The sequence below is a fragment of the Sander vitreus genome, chromosome 1 (assembly GCF_031162955.1).
Source record: "Sander vitreus isolate 19-12246 chromosome 1, sanVit1, whole genome shotgun sequence".
NCBI classification, from domain to species: domain Eukaryota; kingdom Metazoa; phylum Chordata; class Actinopteri; order Perciformes; family Percidae; genus Sander; species Sander vitreus.
Genome location: NC_135855.1, coordinates 22,077,291 through 22,102,051, shown reverse-complemented (window position 1 = coordinate 22,102,051; position 24,761 = coordinate 22,077,291). Strand labels below are relative to the sequence as shown.

Sequence of the window (24,761 nt, the reverse complement as noted above, 5' to 3'; positions counted from 1 at the left end):
TCAACAGAGTACCTTCCTTCAAGGAAGTTAACACTTGTCAATGGAGAGAGACCAGACTCTCTGTACAAATGAAATGTACGAGAGTCTGGTAGGACCTAGGACCAGGCTAACATAACTATGCCTAAAACATCATCTCTAAATTTGAATGTAGTAATAATAAACCTTTGAGTTACATGACAAATCTTATAATTGTAAGTCTTTCCCAAATCTTAACAATGTTCTGGTTGAATTTGTAAATCGATACATTAGCTAACCCTTGTGACAAACAAAACAAGTGAAAGCAGTCATATTTCAAAGAATTATTTTCTCTCGCCTCTAAATACGTTATATTGAATTATTTATTAGATACCTGCCTTATGTTTTATATTTAATTTACTTGTTCATATATCATTTGATTTATATTTATTTACATACTGGAATATATATAAATGTAGGATAAGACTAGGCCTGCTGAATGCCTGTCTGTTTACCATGTTTAAAAGAGTAAAAAAAAAAAAAAAAAGCTACTGAAATTCATGAAAACTTCAACACTCAAATTTACCGAACTGTACTTACGAATCCTACTATGGCCACGCCAAGTCCCGCCCTACGAAGCAGCTCGATAGGCTAAATGCTATTGAAGGGCGGGTCTTGGCGTGGCCATAGTAGGATTCGTAAAGATGCCTCCGCAGCGCCGCGGTGGAGGAGGGTCTGGCAAAGCGAGAAAGACCATAACGTTAGACTAGCGGCGTTCTTCATCTGTGTTTAACTGCCGTGTTAGCTGCCGTTTTCTTTGTGGCTAACGACATTATCACGGAAGCTTCCTCCCTCGCTGTCATAGCCGTTTTAGACAGTCTGATTACAACCATATGTATCATAGATTATATCCAAAGAATTTCTAATATGTAGACGGGCTTTGTTATATCCGATTTATGCGTGTTGCCTAGCAACCACGTTGTTTGGCTAACAGTAACGTAACATTACTCTTCAAGGACTCCTTAGCATGGATGTATTATCAAAGATCCTCTATACTATGCTCCTTATAATACATCCATGCTTTACCTTACGCATACTAGGAGCCATTACGTAGGTGAGTTAGCTAAATAACCGTCATAGACGAAAATCCATAAAAATCACTCATGTGTATTCGATCTTTCTATCACATAACTTTGGCGCGGTCGACGTTACAGACGCCAAATGCCATGTTTACAAGAGGTGAGACTTTAAAAGAACTCCATCGAGTCAGGTTTACCAAATGATTTCCGGTCATAGCTTTCAAAATAAAAACCTATTTAGTGCACAGACGTTTGTAACGTTTTACGCAAAGTCTCGACACTTCCGGTCTTGCACTGGCTATCTGACTGACTTGACGCGGATCTGCTTCAAAAGCGGTTTCTTCTCTATCACGCTCACATGTACGCGCACGCACGCTCTCATTCTCCCTCCCTCTCTCTCTCTCTCTCTCTCTCTCTCTCTCTCTCTCTCTCTCTCTCTCTCTCTCTCTCTCTCTCTCTCTCTCTCGCTCTCTCTCTCTCTCTCTCTCTCTCTCTCTCTCTCTCTCTCTCTCTCTCTCTCACACACACACACACACACACACACACACACACACACACACACACACACACACACTTACTCACTCACTCACTTACTCACTCCTTTCTCTTTTCAAAAGCCCCTTGTGAAGCAGATTGACAGGCTAGAATGAAAATGAGGCGGACGCTCGGTCACGACTTCAGTGCGTACGCGTCCTTTTGAGAAGACCTCTAAACTTGGAAAATATCACCATGGGAGCTATTTGGGCTGCAAGGGACTTTTGTTTGTTTTTGCTCTTGTTAAATAGCCGCCAAAGCGCAGCGCTTCCAGAGATTCGAGGTGGGACTGTAGTGAGTGTGTGTGCATGTGTGTATGTGTGTGTGTGTGTGTGTGTGTGTGTGTGTGTGTGTTTTCCAGTCGTGGAGAGTGCTACTTTACGCACGCTTTCAGGGTGCGCTCTTGTTGTTTCCCCAGTGGTGACTTTTAAATGTTCTTTTATACTAAATGTGTAGCTATATATACAAATGACAGTGTGAATTGATGTGCTCCCTGTACACATGCATTTGTAAAACAAGTTTTGTTTTGTATGTAACTTATTCACTTTCAGGTTAGTTTTCACTGAATTTCTCAAACGTGCCTGCTGTATGCGACTATTAATATTAGGGACGTCTTGCGTGCTCGTCTTCTTTAGTATAGTCACACAAATCATGGAAGTGCATATGTGTTAAATGTCACGTTATTTGACTTATTAGACTATTTGAATATTTTAGGTAGGCATGTGTTATTAACTAAGACCCATATGGATTTTCAGCAGATCCATGTGTAGAGGGAAGTGATGGCTGTCACATTGATGCTATTTGTCAGACTACCCAAGGCTCATACAAGTGCACGTGTAAAGCAGGCTTTAAAGGAGATGGAAAACACTGTGAAGGTAATGTGTCTGCTTTTTGTTGAGCAGTTTGATTCACATTCATATCTGGTTACGAAAACCATCTGAGTGTCAAAGTGGGATCACAGTTTGGATTTTTAGACACACATTTTAATGCAGGGTGGCATTTGGACAGACTATCTGTTATACTACCTACATGTTTGTAATTACACATTCTTAAATCTATTGTGTCATAATTTCTGAATGCCTATAAGGGCATGGGGTATCTGTGCTCATTTCATTTTCATATATTTCTTTTAGATAGACAATATACATCCCCTATTGCACTAAAGTTCTTGTTCTTACTGTTCAAAGACTTCAAATGTTTTGCATTTTAATAACTTTTTGATCTGTAGATGATCATTAATTTACGTGATGTTTACTTCTCAGACATTGATGAATGCGACTTGGAGTACAATGGTGGCTGTGTACATGAGTGCAACAATATACCAGGCAATTATCGCTGCACTTGTTATGACGGATTTAATTTGGCACATGATGGACATAACTGTCTAGGTAAGACCAGCTTTAAACCACTAAGTAAATGACCTTCTGGGATAGACAGAGAGCTTGAATCATCAGCTCCAATGGTGAAGAGTTCATGTTTGTGTGGGCTGTATGTGAAGTTTCTCACACGCACTGCTTTTCTTGAGCTCTCTTTGGTAAACTTTGTAAATGTAGCCTAATACAAACTGTTGGTTTTCTTCATGCAGTGATTTAAAAGATTTGTAAATGTTTATGTCTGGAATTTGATTTTAAAAAGCTTTATTTTCAGCCTTGATGTTTTGTAAACACTGGATAAAACTGCCTTATTTGATTTAAGCATGTAAAAAAAAAGTTTTGTAAACACTGTTCATTAATGCAATCAATCCGCTGTACTTTAGATGTGGATGAATGCAAATTCAACAATGGTGGGTGCCAACACACTTGTGTCAACACCATGGGCAGCTATGAGTGCCGCTGCAAAGAGGGCTTCTTCCTCAGCGACAACCAGCACACATGCATCCACCGCTCTGTGGGTGAGTGTACAACATGCACACTTGTTCTGTAAACAGCAGCCACACCTGCATCTGTTAGCCTGACAATGCAGATGTACTGCACCTCAAGTACAATTCAGAATAATTGAAGATAATTTTTGTCGCACTGCCACAAATTCAAATTCGGCTTGAAATGCCTGGAGGAAGTGAACTTGTAAACAGTGCCTAGTTTATTTATAGAGTTTTTGAGTATGTATTATTTGTGTGTGTGTGTGTGTGTGTTTCTGGATTATTCTATCTGCTAATTGTATTAAGCCGTAAAAATGTAGAGAATTATGTAGCAAATTCTCCAATATTCACATACAAATCTAAAATTGACGGCACAATGAGGGGTGACAGGATCAAGCTGGCTCCCGTCACTGAACTTTTATCTGCAGCAGCAACATGCTGTGGGAAAAGGATCTCCGTGTCTCAGGGAACAAAATAAGTTAATAACTGCAACACTCGGGTCTATGTGGTCTGTGTCACAGATTAGTCTGAAGTGCCTTTGTTTTGTCTTCTTGACTGAAGTCAACTTAAATGCAAGTACTTTCCACTCCATCGGGTCTTGACAACCCTTTTAAATCCTGTGGACCTAACCACTCAGCTTTGACCCATCTATATATATGCTGATTCATCTCATCTCATTTTTCAGCTCGAGGCATTATTGACTTTGTTGTAGATACTAGAAGAACTTGCAGAGCTTTGTTTTTTGAGGGAATGAACTTTTGAACAACTTTTCTTCTGCTTGCATACTTTTAGAAGTGCTAAAGAAAAAACACAGTGGTTCATGTTTTAGGATTGTGTAAGAGCGTGAGAACAATCAGTGTCTTTGAGGATGCCAGACTAATCTCTCAGTATGTGTGCCTTTGTATGCAGTCGGTCAGTCACTGTAGGAGAGTTTCATTGTGTACCTCTTTCCCTCTTTTTATCCCAGAGGGCCTCAACTGTATGAATAAGGAGCACGGCTGCGCCCACATCTGCAAAGAGACACCCAAAGGAGGTGTGGCCTGTGAGTGTCGTCCAGGGTTCGAGCTGGCCAGGAACCAGAGAGGCTGCATCTGTACGTGCTCAATGGCATAAAGCTGCCTTTACACTACACACCTACATGTGGCTTCAAATGTTGCACTGTAAATATGTCTTATGGTTGCATGTTGTTGACCCTGCAGTAACTTGTAACCATGGCAACGGAGGCTGCCAGCACACATGCGAGGACACAGAGAACGGCCCCATATGCAGGTGTCACGCTAGGTACACCCTGCAATCTGACAAGAGGTCGTGTATAGGTAAGCGCACTTAGTTGTTACTTAACACTGCGAATGCAAAAACATTTTCTGTCATTTTCTGTCGTCTTTAATATTCTTGCATCCATCTTTAAAACTCCCTCATCCATCTTTAAAACTCCCTCTTCAAAAGCATATCTTAATCCTCTGATTGGTGTAGCCATATATTGTATTTTAATCCAATTGACTCGCCAGTAGCTCAATCATTTTCAAACTGTATGCAGCCAACATTTAACTCTCCCATTATTGCAAATTCTAAAGAGATTTTAAAGAAGTTTTTAAATTTTCTAAAGAACTTATCGTGGTGGAGAGGTTTGTGTGTCCCTATGAACCTGAGGGCTGTGTTGTCTGGAGCTTTGTGCTCCTGGTAGGGTCTCCCAAGGCAAAGTGGTCTCAGGTGAGGGGCCAGACAAAGAATGGTTCAAAAATCCTATGAAAAATCGAGGAAGGGATGAAGTGACCCTGCCCGTCTGGAGCCAGGCCCAGATGGAGGGCTCGTCAGCGAGCGTCTGGTGGCCGGGTTTGCCATTGAGCCCGGCCGGGCACAGCCCGAAAGAGCTACGTGGCGGACATCTCTCCATCCCATGGGCCCACCACCTGTGTGAGGAACCGCTGGGGTCGGGTGCGCTGCCACATGGGTGGCAGTGAAGGTCAGGGGCCTCGACGGACCAGACCCGGGCAGCAGAGGCTGGCTCTGGGGACGTGGAATGTCACCTCTCTGTGGGGGAAGGAGCCGGAACTTGTGCGGGAGGTGGAGCGCTACCGGTTAGATCTGGTGGGGCTTACCTCTACGCACAGTCTTGGTTCTGGAACCATACTCCTGGATAGGGGTTGGACTCTTTTCTTCTCCGGAGTTGCCCAGGGTGTGAGGCGCCGGGCGGGTGTGGGGATACTCACAAGCGTGAAAGAGGCAAAGCAGCGTGTGGGAGAAGTTCGGAGAAGACATGGAGAAGGACTTTCGGTCGGCACCAAGGTGCTTCTGGAAAACCGTTCGCCACCTCAGGAGGGGGAAGCGGGGAACCATCCAAGCTGTGTACAGTAAGGATGGGACGCTGTTGACCTCAACTGAGGAGGTAATAGGGCGGTGGAAGGAGCACTTTGAGGAACTCAATGGTAGAGGCAGAGCTGGAGGATGAGGGGGGATTGGCATCAATTTCCCTGGTGGAGGTTGCTGAGGTAGTTAAACAACTCCACAGTGGCAAAGCCCCAGGAATTGATGAGATCCGTCCAGAAATGCTTAAAGCTCTGGGTGTGGAGGGGTTGTCTTGGTTGACACGCCTCTTCAACATTGCGTGGAAGTCTGGGATGGTGCCTAAGGAGTGGGAGACCGGGGTGGTGGTTCCCCTTTTTAAAAAGGGGGACCAGAGGGTGTGTGCCAATTACAGGGGTATCACACTTCTCAGCCTCCCCGGTAAAGTCTACTCCAAGGTGCTGGAAAGGAGGGTTCGGTCGATAGTCGAATCTCAGGTTGAAGAGGAACAATGCGGATTCCGTCATGGTCGTGGAACAACGGACCAGATCTTTACTCTCGCAAGGATCCTGGAGGGAGCCTGGGAGTATGCCCAACCAGTCTACATGTGTTTTGTGGATCTGGAGAAGGCGTATGACCGGGTGCCCCGGGAGATACTGTGGGAGGTGCTGCGGGAGTACGGGGTGAGGGGGTCCCTTCTCAGGGCCATCCAATCTCTGTACGACCAAAGCGAGAGCTGTGTCCGGGTTCTCGGCAGTAAGTCGGACTCGTTTCAGGTGAGAGTTGGCCTCCGCCAGGGCTGCGCTTTGTCACCAATCCTGTTTGTAGTATTTATGGACAGGATATCGAGGCGTAGTCGGGGTGGAGAGGGGTTGCAGTTCGGTGGGCTGGGGATCTCATCGCTGCTTTTTGCAGATGATGTGGTCCTGATGGCATCATCGGCCTGTGACCTTCAGCACTCACTGGATCGGTTCGCAGCCGAGTGTGAAGCGGCTGGGATGAGGATCAGCACCTCTAAATCGGAGGCCATGGTTCTCAGCAGGAAACCGATGGAGTGCCTTCTCCAGGTAGGGAATGAGTCCTTAGCCCAAGTGAAGGAGTTCAAGTACCTTGGGGTCTTGTTCGCGAGTGAGGGGACAATGGAGCAGGAGATTGATCGGAGAATCGGCACAGCAGGTGCGGTATTACATTCAATTTATCGCACCGTTGTGACGAAAAGAGAGCTGAGCCAGAAGGCAAAGCTCTCAATCTACCGGTCAGTTTTTGTTCCTACCCTCACCTATGGTCATGAAGGCTGGGTCATGACCGAAAGAACAAGATCCAGGGTACAAGCGGCCGAAATGGGTTTCCTCAGGAGGGTAGCTGGCGTCTCCCTTAGAGATAGAGTGAGAAGCTCAGTTATCCGTGAGGAGCTCGGAGTAGAGCCGCTGCTCCTTTGCGTCGAAAGGAGCCAGTTGAGTTGGTTCGGGCATCTGGTAAGGATGCCCCCTGGGCGCCTCCCTAGGGAGGTGTTCCAGGCACGTCCAGCTGGGAGGAGGCCTCGGGGGAGACCCAGGACTAGGTGGAGGGATTATATCTCTAACCTGGCCTGGGAATGCCTCGGGATCCCCCAGTCGGAGCTGGTTAATGTGGCCCGGGAAAGGGAAGTTTGGGGTCCCCTGCTGGAGCTGCTACCCTCGCGACCCGACCCCGGATAAGCGGATGAAGATGGATGGATGGATGGATAAAGAACTTTCCAAAGATACCAAATTTGTCAAACTGAATTTTGGGGAAATTTATATAAAACAACGCACAAGACATCTAGAACATTTCAATTGAATGTTATGGTGCAGATATCAAAAATTGGATGAATGGGAAAGTTCATTCTTGGCCTTGGTAGTTTTTTTTTGCACTCATTGTCCACTTACCAGCTTTTTCCGCATCTTTCGGTCTTCGTCACTGGATGGAGTTAAAAGAAATACCGTGAGATGTGGTTGAAAGCTGTGGAGAAAGTTGGTAAGTGGACCTTCTGATTTAAATGATTGAAGTGCGTAAACAAGCTGATAATGTACATTGTCCTATCTGAAACTGTGAAAGATGATTTTAACAAACCTTAACGCTACTAAAGGGATTAGTTTTTCACTGTGTCATATTTCTTCTTGGCACTCATGGTTCAAAAAGAACATCATTAACCCCAACTGTCCATCAGTGTTGGCTGGTTATTTTTACACATATACAGTTCCCCTAATAATAAGAATAATTTCTGTTGGGAATATAACAAAACTAGACTTCAGCTCAAGATGTGCGCATTGCAGGAGGAGCTTACAGTATGTTGGACTTTGTTTCTTTAGTAATGCGGAGGCTATCTTGATGAATGAATGAAAACACAGTAACTGGAAACATCTCTGTCTCACTGTGTGCATTTTTCCACACAATGGTTATGAGGGATAAGGATCAGCCGTCAGATTTTGGGTAATATCTCTCCCTCCGGCAGCAGCGTGTGTGAGGTCCAGGCTGTTGTCACAACATTCACTTTACTGATCTGGTGTGTTATCTGACCCACACCAAGCCACTGCAAGCTGAATATCTCAAGTGTAAACATGCATCTGGTTACTGAAATGTGACCAACAACAACACCCGGAGCTGAAGTCAATATGAAAGTCCCAGTGCTTGTGTTATTTCGGAAATGTAGTGAATCTATATAATAATTCTCAGTCTGTTAATGATTGTTTTTTGTGTGCGTCACAGAACGAGATGAAGCCACCACCGAGTCTGCAGACCACAACGTCACATCCTTTACTGAGGTGGACAAACGTGTCAAACGAAGACTATTAATGGGTAACAATTACACTCCTTCATTCAGAGGCTAACAGCTTGAATCTGTGTTTTATGTGATGGCATGTTGAGCTGCCAGGAACCACTCACGGGTGTTAAACAGGGGTGAGAACTAATGTCTAGTAAACCAATGCATTCCTTAGTCTTTTGAGCAAACTGTGAAATGACTACGCTCTCGCTTTCTCGCCCCCAGTTTTCCCCCTGAAAAATATGCATTTGTGACAGTGTGACACATTTCACGTTTTCCTTCCATTTGGGGAAGGGTAGCGTGTGAATCTTTTCTTGTATAGTTAGTATTTATCAGTTGTGTGATTTTGGGTCACTCGATACATGTAAAACACTATAACTTTGGCACCTTACCAAGAACGTGACTAGCACGTAAGCTCTGGGAGTGTTGTCCTGTGTTATTAATAATACATGTTGTCAGGTTACGCCTAGATGTTACCATGTACCTAACCAGTGTATGGATCCATCCAAACGTCAGTATTTATAAATGTTTAAATCAATATTACATACTTTATATAAATTCAGTATTTGTCATGGCCTCAAGTGCTCAAAGCAGTTTAGACAATTCAAAATCTATGAAAGAAACAGTGTATTTGTAATATTTCTTTGACTCTAGTCCAGGTGTTTTTAGAGCATAATGTTCAAAACATCAAGGATTTGTTTTACTAAGGATCTGGTATCTGACATTGAGGAATAAAGATAATTTTTCACGAGCAGGAAGGTCATTCACATACATTCACGTCGTGTGTTGTAATTTCAGAAACTTGTGCGGTGAACAATGGGGGGTGCGACTGCACCTGTAAAGACACATCCACAGGCGTGCGCTGCAGCTGCCCAGTCGGCTTCACACTGCAGCCGGATGGAAAGACATGCAAAGGTCAGACTGCCAGTCCACAAAAAAAAAAAAAACTTCATAGAGAGGAAACACTGATTTAACTCAGTGCATTTGTATAGTCAGTCTTGTCAGGATATCACCTGTTTCCCCACAGATATTGACGAGTGTGAGCTTCGCAACGGCGGCTGCGAACACTTCTGCAGGAACACCATTGGGAGCTTTGAGTGCAACTGTAGAAGAGGCTTCAAGCTGCTGACAGACGAACGTTCTTGCCAAGGTAGAAATGGCTCCTGAATTGATTTGGGACTAAATGAGACCTAGCTTATCTAAATGAGATAAGAAGGAGTGCGATGTGACCACACTAGCAGACATTTGTCACTTCCATAGCATCTGTGTCCATCTTGAGTTTTTCAAGTCTAAAAGGTTTAACCTGTTATTTTATTTTAACACATAGTTTAAAGGATAGTCACATACATAATTGAAGAGTTTAAGTTGTAGATCATGAAGTCAGAATTCAGTTTGTTGTTCTTAGTTTAACATGATGAGAATATAGATTTGTTTTACTGTTTTAATAACTTTAGCATCTCCCTGGGATTTAGTATTATATTTAGTCTTATATTGTGATTCAAAAGACCAGAGTCAGTCAGCTTCCTTTCTTATGTTATGATTTTTGGTAACAGGGCTACGCTTTTGATCAGGGTTTATGTTTTAATGATGCTCGCCTGATGCAACTACAATTCAATGTAAGGTGTCTCAATGAATCACTGCCTTCTTTTTACCTGTAATTACAATTAAAACCCAATGCTGATTTACCTGATGTATCATGCTGTACACGTCACATTTCAGTGAAGTGGGAAAATTCAGGATCAAATGTAAATGTGGGTCTGTGGGTGGAAAATCCCTCCTGATGAAGATTGCAACTGACTGCCCTGCTATTATGTCCCCTGCCTGATTTTGATTACAGATATAGATGAATGTTTTTTTGAGCGGACATGTGATCACACGTGTGTGAACTCCCCCGGTGGTTTTCAATGTCTGTGCAACAAAGGCTACACCATGTATGGGCTGGCCCACTGTGGAGGTGAGTCTGCATCGGGTGATGGGAGCTACACATAGCAACTTAAGCGTGACACACACACAAGTGCTAAAACCATACAGAAGTGCTCATTGATGTATTGGAAGAATGTAATTATAAAATGTTCCCTTTTCCTCTCAGATATAAATGAATGCAGTGTGAACAATGGCGGTTGTGAGCAGGGTTGTGAAAACACCATGGGTGGATTTGAATGCTTTTGTCATCTTGGCTATAAGCTACACTGGAACAAAAAGGACTGCATTGGTAAGCAAATGCCTCTTCCTACATGAGAGGCACATCTGTTGAGTGCTGTTGTCTTTTGGAAAATTGTGTGACATCCCACATTTTGGACTAAAACTTGGGGGACAAAAACAGGAGATACTTTGTTCTACTTCTGTTCTCTTTTTCCCTTTAATTCTCTGTCACTATGCTTTTTCTTGTGCTTGAGTAAAACATCCAAATTGCTACGATGCTGTTGGTGCTGTCAGGATGTTGGACTTTCTGTGCCTCTTCCTCCTTGTTACAATCAAAAGTGTTCTTTTTTACCTTGGAGTTTTGTTGTGATTTCCATCTAGAGGCTGAGGGTTTCTCACCTGCTAACCCCCCCTCTAAACCTACCTTGAACTGTAGTAAGCAAGAGGGAGTGGACCGCTGCTTCTTGACATGCCAGTCTCAAGTTCACATCAGCAGTGGTGAGTTGGTTCAGCCAGATCTATATATAACATGATTCACCTGTTTACCTGCTGTTCAACAAGTGCAGCTCTAACTGTATTGCCATTTTTTCATATTCCATAAGTACTCAAGAGGAAATGGTTTGGCTTACCATGATCGTATGTTAATGGTTCAAGGTTTGCACAGGAAGCACCTGAGCCTTATTGTCAGTCCCTTCACCTGCAGATCTATCTTCTTTTTGAGTGTTTTCTCATTATCCATGGCTGACCTGCTAAAAATACTGTACATAGACTAGCTCTTGCATTACATAGTTATAGTTAGACAGTGTCACTGTCAGTTAAAATCTTTATCTGACAGATAAAACGCATCACTGTTTTGATCCCTCTTGCTACACTTTGTCAGAGCTGTGATGAAGTCAGTTTCACTCTTGCAATTTTTCAAACAGAAATGCAGATTTTGGAAATTAAAAGTGCAGATAAATGTCTAAATCAAGATTTAGACTAACTTTAATTGATCAACAATTTGGCCCTAGGTGGCTAACCTTTGTGGCTTTCTCAACACTTCATATATGCATTTTAGATTTAAAGCCTTCCAGAGGTTCAACAGTCTTAATCAGTTTTCCACAAAACATCTTTTAAGTTGCTGCTGTGCTGTGGCAACCTGAAAGGTGACAAAGAGTTCATAATACTGATTCACATTTTCCTTGTTAAACACCAAAAGTGAAGAGGTGGCTGCTGGAAGGCTGTCACTGTGAAGCGGCTCCAGAAAGTGTTAACTAGTTAGTTGTTGACTAAGTCACAAGTACTAATTTTCTACTTGATCAATTTGGTTGGTTTGAAACATTGCAAGGGGTGAATGGACTTCAATAGAGCCCTGACAAAGCACAGCAAACAATGAGGCTCTTAGGTGAATAGTAAGAACCGTGACTTCTATGACATGTTTGATCCAATCAGTTGACATGACATGACACACCTCAGTCAGTTGCACTACTATGTTTTTTGGCATGATAAAACCCAAACAGCATGGCACATTACAGACTAGGTATGTCCAGCTATGTTCAAAAAACAAAAGTGATGCATCACGGCTAAAGCAAGCTAATAGAAACGCAATTAGTCAGTAAGTCAAGCTGTTCTACATCTAATTGTCAACATCAGTCTGCAGAGGCTCTTCATGTTCCTACACGCTGCCTGTTTGCTCTTTCTGACTTGGCTTTTTTGGCCTTCACTTTTGTCTGTGTTGGTCTGTGTGTCACGGCCTGTTATGTGTTTTCAGGGACGGCGGATTCCTACACAGTGACCTGTGGAATGCCTCTGCCCTGCTTGGCTGATACACAAAAGAACAACAGTGGATTGCATTGCTTAGGCGAGTACAAAACATCAGAGATTTACATCTATCTTTCCGCTCTGCCACACAAAACAGTTACTCGGGAACAACTCAGGCTTCTCTTGTCTCCAGTTGATATATAAGTAGATCAAAATAACGTTTTCTGTTCCTCTGTCCTGCAGGTCCAGAAATGGCCAGTGTTCCACGCATTAAAACCACAGCCACTTTTAAGTCCAGCACTGCAAAATGCAACTTAAAAAGAAGTCAGGAGAAACTCAAGGAAATCTTAAACTCAGCACACTCAGGTACAGCGATTGCCACACAGCAAACATAACAATGCCTCCAAACATTAGATCACACAAAGACAAGGATTAAAATTACAGCTCCTTCATGTTACTGGTTAAACAACATGTAGGGTTTACCAAGAGCTGCCAGCATCTAAAGCCACAATCTTTAGAAGATAAAGCAGACCTGAAGGCTGCTTCAAAGTAAACCAAAAACCAAAGGCAAATGTGAAAGACATTTGTGGGGAAAGTGATGTGGTTTTGAGTGTCTTGGATGTCTCAGTGCAGCACTTTGTCTGGCAGTGACAGGGGAGGATGTAATTAGCCATAGCATGCCTTTCAGTTAGGTCTGACCTAGCCATCAATCAAATGTGTTTCCGATTGTAGGATTATTTTGCTTCTCCAAAGGGTTTCGGTATGGTCTTTCACATCCCTCATAGTCACTGAAAGGGCACATAATTGTTTCACATAAATTAAATTGTCACTGGGACATCTCATCCTATTTTCAGCTATCAGCTACATGACAAAAAAAGTATCAGATTAACTGCATACATTGACTGTTTTAAATCTGTGTATGGTGTGGTATGGTTTGCTATCGACATTAAATTAGTTGTTTCTTTTCTGTAATGCCATCTATGATTTTTTTTTTGTGCGTGTTGTTTGTGTGTGTTGTTTGTGTGTGTCTGCTGGCTGTGGCGTGGTTGTGTGTGTGTGTGTGTGTGGGGGGGGGGGGGTGGTTGTATCCCATGTCCACAGATAGCAGGTTCTTCTTCACTGAAAATGTCCAGTTCAGCTATGTGAGCCTGCGCTGCACCCCGTCCATGCAGCGAACGCGCAGCCGCCATGGCAGGAAAGCTGGCGAGGAGGACGGCTCCTCGATAACAGCTGAGTTTGAGCTGGATGTGAACCTAGAGGAGGTAACAGGTTGGTCTCTCTGCGTTTCCCCTCTGCCTGCCTGCGACCTTCGCATCTTGTTCTCCATCTTTCTTTCGCTGCTGTCTGTTCATCACTAAACAAACCAAACTGTTAAAGTATCTCCTGTTTTGACTTGGCTATGGTGGTGGGCTTCGAGGTTGGGACTCAGAGGTGTTTTTGTTTTATTTCCTTGAATTCTTTATGTGTGGCCTGGATTGCTTTTTCCATGTCTTGATGGTGCATTTGTGTGAATGTCTAGGCAAGCATGCGAGCAACCACGCATGAATGTACAATTTACGATTGGTGTGGGAGTTGACATTTTGCTGTGGAAACAAATGCTTCTCTTTTAGCAGAGAGCTGTGACCTGAACTGTGTGCGCCGACGCTCAGAAAAGAGGCTCAGGAAGACCATCAGGACCCTGAGGAAGTCCATCAACCGGGAGCAGTTCCACCTCCACTTTGCAGGGTCTGACTATGAGCTCGCCAAAAGTTTGGGCAAGCCAGCTGAACTCCCAGGACACTGTGTGGTGGGACAGGTGCTGGTGGGCAGGAAGTGTGGTGAGATTTTTTACTATTTACTTATTATTCAACACAGAAAGCATGTTAAAGGTTAGGACAGGCAACATTCAGCCAGGCATCACTTCTACTGGAGATATTGATGTTTTTCATCTCTCAAGAGCACAGATCTAACCACTTTTGTTACACCTAACACAAGGCAGCAATGTTTCTGACTAGGCCCTATACACACAATAGACTCACAGTCATGTCTTAAAGCAATTGAAATGGTCCACACCAGTGAGATATATTTAGACAAGCTGGTTTAATGATTGGATTTGGCGCAGGTGTTGGCCAGATGAGTGCCCTATTTGGTTTGCAGACATGCTGTAATAAGCTAGTTGGAGGCGAGGGCGAGCTCGCATGGAAGAACAGAGAGACTGTTGTTGGCCCTCCAAGCTGTGAGATCTTCCAGCATCTCCCTGGGATAAGAGTGTAACGTGATGGCAGGTCTCCTGGTAGTTGTTGCCTCTCGGTTTGGTTTTTATATACAACCTGTGATGGAGAATATGTCCATTAAATAAGACCGCACACTGTCAGTGTTTGAGAGCGGAAGGCTGGCATGTGTTTTCTCTGGCTGTTGGGACCGTGTGCCCCTAGTTTCGGGCCTCACACTAAGTTTGCTGCCTGCTGCACGCCGTCTTTACACTATATCAGTGAGAGGATACGGGTGTCTTTCTTCTATTGAGATGTCTAAATATTTATTCAAATTCAAATGGTATGCGTTTTTGTTCGATATATGCACATCTACCACCAATGTTGAGGATGTTTGAATATGATGTAGACCCAGATCTTTAGTAAACCTCAAACATCTCTTTAAGTGTGTTTAAGGTTTTTGTTTCATGTTGACCAAAACTTGTCCCAAACTACAGCTATCCTGTAGTTTCTTGAGATAACGTTTGTTGAAAGAGAATCATTCTGGTCAACGTTAAGCAGTCTATTGGCCATGGCAGGGGTGTAGACATGTAATTTGGGAGAGGAGGAGGGGGGCTGAAAGGCATTCTTCTTAACCTCTAGCTCTTTAAAGGAGCTATATTTTCCCCTCCTCCCCCACCTCTCGCTTTGGTTTGGAGTGCAGTTTAGTCCTTTTCAGTTTGCCTACTCCATTGAAAACCCCATTTGGGGCTCGTTCTCACTGCCTCAGAGGGATGACAACACAGCCTCCTGTGCATTTAAAGAAATTAGGCTTTCACCTCTGTGGAAGCATTGGTTTTGGTTACTACATTGCTTTATATTCCAGGTCGTTTCTGTTTAAATAAAATGTATGCATGATGTAGTTTATTAATTATGTAAATATTCTGTTGTTCGGGTGTTTATTTGTACTGTTGATAATTGCCAACACGTGACTGCATCAGAATACATATTAATATAAAAAGTAAAACAAGTGCAAACAGATCAACGTTGATTCAGAGATGCCGTGAACGGTGCATGTCCATATCTATTTGACTGTTGTAGTCAACTTGTTTGCGTGTTTGTTTTAACATCGAAGATGTTTAGGAAGTGCTGTTGATTCAAGTTGGCAGTTTGAGTGCTGTGTCCCCCCTGCCCCCCAGCTGGGGCCACTTTGCATGACCCCCAGCCACTAAACTGCTAAAGAGAATTGACTTCAGCCACACCATGGGAATCAATTAGCATCAGTTGTTTGGGCCTCGGCTTGATGGGCGCGAGCAGCGATTGGGCCAAACAGAATGGGGGGATTCAGAAACCTGACCCCTTTTATTGGGTTCAGCTCCTTACCACTGTGATACCGTACTGTTTTCCTATGTCATCAAGTAGGCAAAGACTGGGGACTTGAATAGAGGTGAAAGGTCTTTTAAACCTCTTTGGGGCCATCAATTCGAGGACTCTATAGAAGCGTTCTTTGCATTTGAAAGGCTTCAAGGTTTTTTTCTCTCTTTCACTCTCACACTCTCTCTTCTCTCACTGCTTCCCTCTGTCAAATAAAAGCTGTTAGAGGACAATGCAATGATGGCTCCTCATGGTCTTTCAGAATAAACAATAGGCTTCAAAAAATGAACTTCTTTTGAGAGAATTACATTTTCTTTCTTTAGAGGAAAAATCTAACAATTTGCTGAGCCACGTATAATGGATCAACGTTAAAGCTTTTGTGTGTCGAGCTTTTAGAGATGGTGGTTTCTCTGCTAACAGGCAGCTTAGAGGCTACAACTGAGGCACATTTTGTGCTAAAGGGCTGGAATTCAATTGATTTATTCTTGTGTGAGATCAGCTTCAGTTTTTAAGTCAAGTTCGTAAGACACCCAGACAGACGCAGTAATTCCAAAATTAATTACAGGCATCCCACTGAATGGGAGGAACCAAAGCAAAAAAGGTGCTTTAGTTCCTTTAATCAAGGCTTTGCACTTTTATGAGATAAGAGCGAAATACTCTCTTTGATTTGCTTCTGTTTTTGCTTTTAAAAGAGGCAAGGGTGCTTATGGTGATATAAAAAGCTCCTCCCTGATGCGCAGCCATGTATGTTGAGTCAAGTATTAGCACGTGTCAGATGTGTGGCTCAATGGCAGCTGTGGAGAGGGTTGGTGCTCTTTTGTCTCAGTGATTTTGTTTGGCTGGTTGCAAAAGTTTTATTTTGTACACATATGTGTGTCCCGTCGCATTTGTTTACAGTCTTTCTGAAATTTGAAAGATGCAAGATGCAGACCTTCATTTCAGTGTGTGTGTGTGTGTGTGTGTGTGTGTGTGTGTGTGTGTGTGTGTGTGTGTGTGTGTGTGTGTGTGTGTGTGTGTGTGTGTGTGTGTGTGTGTGTGTGTGTGTGTGTGTGTGTGTGTGTGTGTGTGTGTGTGTGTGTGTGTGTGTGTGTGTGTGTGTGTGTGTGTGTGTGTGAGTGTGAGTGTGTGTGTGTGTGTGTGTGTGTGTGAGTGTGTGTGTGTGTGTGTGTGTGTGTGTGTGTGTGTGTGTGTGTGTGTGTGTGTGTGTGTGTGTGTGTGTGTGTGTGTGTGCGTGCGTGCGTGTTTGTGTGTAAAGGACCATGCAGCCTTTAGGTTTATTAGTTTTTATTTCAAGTAACACTTTGTAAGAAATATTATTACATTTGAAGTTATAATGCTGTTTTTAACAATTAAAAGCTACATTTATTACTTTTGTTATCAATCTTGAATTGGAAATGTTTTTATAATTTTTTTGTTAATAACATGTTTTTACCCTCTTTGCTAAAAACGTTTGCTAAGAACCTTTGAGTTCAATACTTACATTAATTCAATTCAGCCATAACCTAAAACCAGTATGGAAGATCTTTTTTTTTTTTTTTTTTTACATTCAAAGCTTCTATTGAGGTTTTCGAATGTCATTTCAAGATCCTTGAACAAAATCCTTAATTTTTTTTCTTGAATGAATAGAACTCATCAGTTTTGTCAACCTAAAAACATTTAGGCAGCAGGCTAATCCAATAAGGGCATGAAATACCGATGAAATGGTAATTCTGCCCATAGGCTTAAAGCAACATTATGCTACAGCAGAAACAACGCTCTGGAGTTATTGGAAATGTTTGGATCACACAAGTTGGAAACAATCCTGCCACTGCTGGAATCTAATTCTACAAATAGTATAATACTGGTAATATTAGTGTAGCATAATCTTTATTTATCTGCAACTGTGCTGAAATACAGGGTATAACCAGAATAATAAACACAATAATCACTGTATCTTGACGTATTTATGACTCATTATTAAAGGTTGTAGTCCTGGTTACTTCCTAAACTTTCAAAGGAGTGAGTGAGTGAGAGTTTTATGGGTGCTTGTTTAGGGGTAGTTATCTCAGAGGTTATCTCACTGACATGTAAAGGTTGTCTGACAGAAGACACCAGATAACTTGTAATAAACATTCAGAAGATGCTCTGGGAAAAAGCAAAAATAGTGTGATCAACTTTGATGAAGCATGAGACAGAAGTAACTTTGTGAGAGGTACCCTATTGAATGCACTTTGAATGCATTTAAAGCTCTAGTGAATTCAATTCAATTTTATCTATAGTGTCAATCATAACAGACGTTATGCCAAAACCGTAAACTGGTGTACACTGTGCTAAACTGCATCAAGGTCAGTGATACTGTGATAATGTTCATTGCCGTGTAAGTAACAGATTGATAAATTGATCAGACTCAGCCTTTAATGTGTTAGGGATGCTCTTCACTGTGTTTATACATTTTATGTGGTTTTGTTTGAGGCAGCTGATGAAAATTGAACCGCTGTATTTATGGTGTAAATCCACAGTGTGGTTAGGACTCTTTGATTATGTGTAGCCACAGGGCGTACTGCTAAATTTGTTGATTCATGTCTGCATTTTACATTGTCTATCTCCCTTCCTGACACTGATCTGGCTGCTAAATTAACGTAAATTACAGTTCAGTCTGTTTTGGATGTCCTAACTCAAGTGTTTGTGTTCAGTTTGTGGGGGAAATGTTTGATATCACCAGCTCAAATAATTACTTAGTTTCAACTTGGTTTTATACCACAGCATTTTTGTTGAGAGAACAATAGATATGTTCGAGCACTAAAACAAAACTATCAGCTCTCAGCGATGTGACAAACAACCACAAGCTTGGCTGCTCCAGAGGAGAAACATTGTAGGCCTAAGTTTAAATGTGCTCTGTGTCTATAGTCTGGGATGCACATTTGTGTACTTGTAAATCATTGAATTAATAACCTTTAATCTATCTCGGTGTCATTCCCCACCTGTCTGTTAGTGAGCTGCAGTGTTGGGACTTACTACGACGGGCATCAGGGACGGTGTGTGTTGTGTCCAGCTGGAACGTATCAGGATGAGGAGGCACAGATGTCTTGTGAGGTCTGTCCTCGACCTGAAGGAAGAGAAGTCTCCAAGGTGGTCGGAGCTCGAAACTTGTCAGAGTGTGGAGGTGAGACAGTCAACTAAATTTTATTTATGTAGCTCAAAATAACAAATGTGCCTCAAAGGGTTTTACATTCTCTACAGCATATGGCACCCTCTATCTTTAGATTCCTGTTTCAGATAAGGATAAACTTCAAATAAAAACTTTAATAAGGAAAAAATGGAAGAAACCTCAGAAAAAGCAACAGAAGAGGAATCCCTCTTCCAGACCAGACAGACATTGACATTAAAGAAACAAACAGTAAACAGTGAGAGTGAGTCAATGGGAAATACATGCTACAAAGGCCTCCGCCTGAATCAAACAGGGGACATTTCCGTTGCATGATTTGCGTCTTAGATCACTAGACCACAATTATAAGTTAATACAATAACTAGATATAAAATATTCATCAGTGCAAAACTCAATGTGGTTATAGCCATTAAAGACAGAATATGCCAGTTTAATAGAAAGACATCTTTAAATTTGTCTTTTAGAATTTCATCCTGTTGGTAATGACAATTAGTTTAAATGATACAGCATTTTTAAAAACGTACGTACAATGAAAATAAGCCAAAGGGAAATAAAATGTAAAATCTGGAACAAATAAACAAAAAGGCAGAAAAAGCAATAAAGGCATGGAAGGACACAAAATGTGGAAAACTGTTTTGTGAATATGAGCTACACAGGAAGCGATGGTGGCTCGATAAAGATCTCTCACCGGCAGATGCTCTGCTTTGTGTAAAGCCAAAGAAGCTTGAGCTTAGATGTTGAAGATGTGTTTGAATTCAAAAGGTGAACTCGGCTTCTTTCAGCCCCTGAATAATAGCAGAAGGAGCCACCATGTTTTGGTCTCCCCCTGTGCTGTTATCTGAGTCACTTTGTAGCTGAATCCCAGATCCCATCTCCTCTGTTAGACTAAACAACAAGAAGCTATCAGCAAACTCCCACTGGCTCCCAGTTTGTATTAGTCACCCAGGAGGTACACTCAGTGGCGTTACACTATGCACTGCAGATTAAACATGCCATCTTTCCATTAACATTTGTCCATTAAGCTTTGCCATATCTTATCTTAATAAAAGTGGAGAGTATTTTCTCTTTACATGGAAAATAACAAAAGAAAAACTTGAAATGAAACTAATCCAAGTGCAGCTCTAACAGTTTTGTAAGAGAAATCAAATTTGACCAAAATATTGCTGTGTCTAACAGTTTACACTGTGACTTTGCCTAATGCTTGTGTATGTTCAGGTCAGTGTTCCCCGGGTCAGTACTCTCATGATGGCTTCACCCCCTGCCTGCCCTGTCCACTGGGAACTTACCAGCCAGAAGTGGGACGCACCTCCTGCTTCCCTTGTGGAGGGAACTTGGTCACAAAGCGCAGTGGTGCTGTTACCTTTCAGGAGTGTGAGACAAAAGGTGTGAAAGTCATCTGTGTTATTGTTGTTTCAGGGTAAAAAAAAAGGAATAACTCCAGTTTAGTTTAGTGTCTCGTGGTTTAACATAAATGGAAGGATTAGATGGCTCTTTTGGAGCTGTGAAACTTTATGAAAACCTGTCAAACTATAAACTAAAACCAAATTAAACCTCTGTGGTTGTTCGGTTAAAAAACAAAAACTGCAACATCATCTTTGCTGCATGATACTGTTGTGATGCTCACTTGGCATCACAACAGTATCATGTGGTTGCTGAGTCTATGGAGCTCTTTTGGGCGTTGACAGGAACTCTGCCGCCCTCTGCAGCTGTTGTATTTTCTGTACATTCAGGCACTTGAGTCAGTTTCAAACTGTACACCTCCTAGATGTCAACTTTTCAGGGACTAGGGTAAAAGGTTTTGGTTTTAGCTCGATTACAGTGTACTTTATGTTTAATCCAATTTGTTTTTGAAAAGTTTTTTTGAGCACAACATGGCAGACGATTTTCTAAACCCATTGATTAGCATGTGATCTAAAAAGCATTAAAACACCCATATTAGAGTTATATATTACATTTAACCCAACAGTGAATGTTGGGATTGTTATATGAACGAACATCCCTCTATCACTGTCATTGGCTCTTGCAGTCCAGTGCTCTCCAGGACATTACTACAACACCAGTACACACCGCTGCATCCGCTGTCCCACGGGCACGTATCAAGGAGAGTTTGGGCAGAACTACTGCATCGCCTGCCCTGGAAATACCACCACTGACTTTGATGGCTCCACTCACATCATGCAATGCAAAAGTATATATTTCTATGTATGCAGTAATGCCTCTGAAACATGTACATAGAACATTTATTTTGGGATTCAGTTCCAGATAATTTACCTTGCTGCACCAAAACCATCATCAATCTGACATATCTGTGTTTCACTTTACAGACCGACAATGTGGAGGAGAGCTGGGAGATTTTACTGGTTTCATCGAGTCCCCCAACTACCCAGGGAACTACCCAGCCAATGTGGAGTGCACCTGGACCATCAACCCACCGCCCAAACGCAGGATCCTTATTGTCGTCCCAGAAATCTTCCTGCCTATTGAGGACGAGTGCGGTGACTACTTAGTAATGAGAAAGAGCTGTAAGTTTGAACTGTGTGTGTGTGTGTGTGTGTGTGTGTGTGTGTGTTTGTGTGAGTGTATTAATTAGCAAAAATTATACTACCAAGAGGTTAACTATTATTTTAGGGTTAAGTGTTAGAGGTTATTTTACATCAGCGTAGCCAAAATGGTATCAAAATATCTTTTAGTGGTATCCATGTAGTCTCGCTTTGCCAGACCCTCCTCCAAAGCACTCTGAAGGAGGGTCTGGCTACTCCACATAGCATTCGGGATGGGAGGAAATCGTGCTCTGGTTTAATGGAATTTCTTTAAACCAGTCAGAATCGTCATGGGCTGTGCTAAACTCCGCACAGAGCCACTGCAAAATAGTCTTGCGAGAGAAAATTTTGATTGGACAGATAGTCTAGCTAGCTGTCTCAATTTACCATGCAGAGATCTAAGGAGCAGTCAACAATAGGCCTTAATAAATCCACCGAAAATTTAGACTAGTATCCATGTTACCAAGGAGAACCAACATACATTAATGTGTCATTATCTTATTACTAATTACTTACAATCATGTTGTAAGCTAATTATATACGCTATCCTGTGCGCTCACATCTTTATTTCACAGCTCTCTCCAACTCTGTGACAACCTACGAGACTTGTCAGACATACGAGCGCCCCATCGCTTTTACCTCCCGCTCCAAGAAGCTCTGGATACAGTTCAGATCCAACGAGGGAAACAGTGGGAAAGGCTTCCAGGTCCCATATGTAACATATGATGGTAAGAAGATGTTTTGTGCTATAACGGTGACGCTGCTACCACAGTGTGTTGTCAAATTTGGTTTGATTGGTTGCATGAATACGCTGTTCATGGACTGTTTCAGAGGACTACCAAGAATTGATAGAAGACATTGTCAGAGACGGACGATTATACGCTTCAGAGAACCACCAGGAAATTCTCAAGGTATGTAGGTAGAAATGTTTAACAAGGAGCACTTGTGGGTTTTGTGTTGTGTATTCTAACTTTGGAACAGAGTTAGCCAGAAAATTTGACATGTGGTTGTGTATTACAATGTATAATTTGGCACATTATCTGTATTCACCATCCATATTAAATAGAACATATTAATGGCAATCAAAAAGTGTTCAATTACTATGTCTTTAATATAGTGCAAATCAATATATGTATTAGAATATGTAATCTACAGCTTTTCAGTCATATCACTAACTACAGAAAACATAAAAACATAACAAAAAGTTACATCCATATCCACCAAATCTTTGTGTGTGTATATATATATATATATATATATATATATATATATATATATATATATATATATATATATATATATATACACACACAAAGAGAAGGCCAAAAAAAGAGAGTAGAGAGTAGATAACTGAGGACAGAAATTGAACCAGTGACATTACAATGATATGGTTCCCACCAGGATTCAGATCAGTACTATTCTTCACTTGTTGATTTGCATTTCTGTTTACTGTATTTTGTTCTGAGGTCCAGTTAGCATGTAGCGCCCTCTTGAGACTTATGGAAATACAGGCTCCTCCTCATGACTTTCTGATATGCTTTTTCGCTTTCCATTAATGCAACCGGTCGAGGCAGATGGCCGCCAACCTAAAGCCAGGTTCTGTTCGATGTTTTCCTCGCCGCTGTCGCACCAAATGCATGCTTTTAGGGGAATTGTTGGGTCTCTGTAAATTATAGTGTGGTCTAGACTTACTCTATCTGTGAATTGTCTTGGGATAACGTCTGTTATAATTTGACACAATAAATAAAATAAAATTGAATACATTTTCTCATCAGGACAAGAAACTCATGAGGGCGTTGTTTGATGTACTGGCTCACCCACAGAACTTCTTCAACTACACAGCACAAGAATCAAGAGAAATGTTCCCCAAATCCTTCATCCGCTTCCTGCGCTCCAAAGTCCTGAGATTCCTTCGCCCTTAGGACGGGCAGTTTCTGGATATTTCATGAAAAACCTAGATTAGATACTGGCTACAGTATCTATTTTATCCACTGACCCCTTTAAGAATATTCTGTAGTTATCTGTTTTCACATGGAGCGACACTAGAGTGGACTACACACCTGATAAAACTGATCCTGAAGAGAAAGTGGACAAGTGGAGCTTCAAGAGGGAAAAATGGTCTGTGGTATTGTGGACATCCTCAGACGGGGATCTGGATAACTTTGTTTGGAAATTTGGCGTCAGTAATGACTTTGGATTTTAAAGTTACCATCTCAGGATTCAGTGCTGTACATGCCAACATTATGAGACATTTGCTAATAGCATCATGATGAAAAACAAATGCTGTAGCTAAACAGATATATACTGAATGCCAGTAATGCTGTATATAGAGGTGTATCTAGTTTTAACATAGGCTACTTTTACAGGTAGAGCTTAATTGACAGAAATACTGCTAAATGTCAGAAACAAATATAGCACAAATGTTTTCTCGGGAACATTAGCACTACTAAAGAAGTAGTGGCACCATAAGAGCAATTATTCAGATGACTGTTTTGTATATGATGTTAAAAGTTTTAGGTGAAACGCTAGCAACTACTTACACTTTTGACAGTGTGGCATTGCTGCAATTGCTTGTGGCACATGTATTTGATGTTCCAAGGTGTGTGAATGAGTGCTACTGCATTGAAAAAGTGACACCAGAATGCATCAATATATTTTGTATCGTTTACTTACAACCAAAGACAACTGAGTACATGAAAATAAATGAAAGGTCCTGTAAAATAGAATTGAGCTATTCATCTGTCTTAGATGCCATGTGTATGTATATTTTTTTATTGTTTTGTACATCTAATATGCTGTACATAAAGATAGGAAACTTATTTTGTGTTTGTATTCCCTTTCCCCACTTATCTTTTTCTGTTTTTGTGTCACACACACACACACACACACACACACACACACACACACACACACACACACACACACACACACACACACACCATGACTGCTGACTCATCCGCAAGACAATATTTAGACATAAATACACCCACCCTCCACGGTGATTAATTAAGTTTTATTTTATGTTTATATAAAATAATACCTAAAAAATGCAAGTATAAGCTGTACTATGGGATATGAGAATGATAATGTTAGTGCAAAAAGAACCCGACCACACGAGTACACGACCACAGTTTGGTAATCTGACATGTCGAACCAAGGGG

The 24,761-nt window shown here is 41.9% G+C and overlaps 1 protein-coding gene across 5 annotated transcripts; it reads left to right on the top strand.

Annotated features, from left to right (window-relative positions):
* Nucleotides 1–1,569: 1,569 nt before the first annotated feature.
* Nucleotides 1,570–24,419, top strand: scube2 (signal peptide, CUB domain, EGF-like 2). 5 transcript variants are annotated; one of them, XM_078248067.1, is made up of 23 exons: nucleotides 1,570–1,851; nucleotides 2,327–2,443; nucleotides 2,831–2,956; nucleotides 3,325–3,459; nucleotides 4,394–4,519; nucleotides 4,626–4,742; nucleotides 8,437–8,526; nucleotides 9,290–9,406; nucleotides 9,519–9,641; nucleotides 10,329–10,445; nucleotides 10,581–10,703; nucleotides 11,015–11,131; nucleotides 12,384–12,473; nucleotides 12,617–12,739; nucleotides 13,475–13,642; nucleotides 13,984–14,190; nucleotides 18,887–19,057; nucleotides 20,276–20,443; nucleotides 21,087–21,248; nucleotides 21,385–21,582; nucleotides 22,176–22,328; nucleotides 22,432–22,511; nucleotides 23,376–24,419. In XM_078248067.1, the coding sequence occupies exons 1-23, from the start codon at nucleotides 1,764–1,766 to the stop codon at nucleotides 23,520–23,522; spliced, it is 3,063 nt and encodes a 1,020-aa protein (XP_078104193.1). In that variant the 5' UTR covers nucleotides 1,570–1,763; the 3' UTR covers nucleotides 23,523–24,419. The 5 variants fall into 5 exon arrangements, with proteins under 5 accessions (XP_078104193.1, XP_078104201.1, XP_078104184.1 ...); XM_078248075.1 differs by having other exon boundaries at nucleotides 2,324–2,443; nucleotides 13,987–14,190; XM_078248058.1 differs by having other exon boundaries at nucleotides 1,571–1,851; nucleotides 2,324–2,443.
* The last annotated feature ends 342 nt before the right edge of the window (nucleotides 24,420–24,761 follow it).

What these genes read in the sequence shown, in the direction of transcription:
- scube2 (XM_078248058.1), top strand. Translation starts at nt 1,764, where the DNA reads ATGGGAGCTATTTGGGCTGCAAGGGACTTTTGTTTGTTTTTGCTCTTG. An exon ending in CAAACGAAGACTATTAATGG is followed by an intron (nt 8,527 to 9,289) that starts GTAACAATTACA and finishes TTGTAATTTCAG; the next exon opens with AAACTTGTGCGGTGAACAAT. An exon ending in CAGTGGATTGCATTGCTTAG is followed by an intron (nt 12,474 to 12,616) that starts GCGAGTACAAAA and finishes TCTGTCCTGCAG; the next exon opens with GTCCAGAAATGGCCAGTGTT.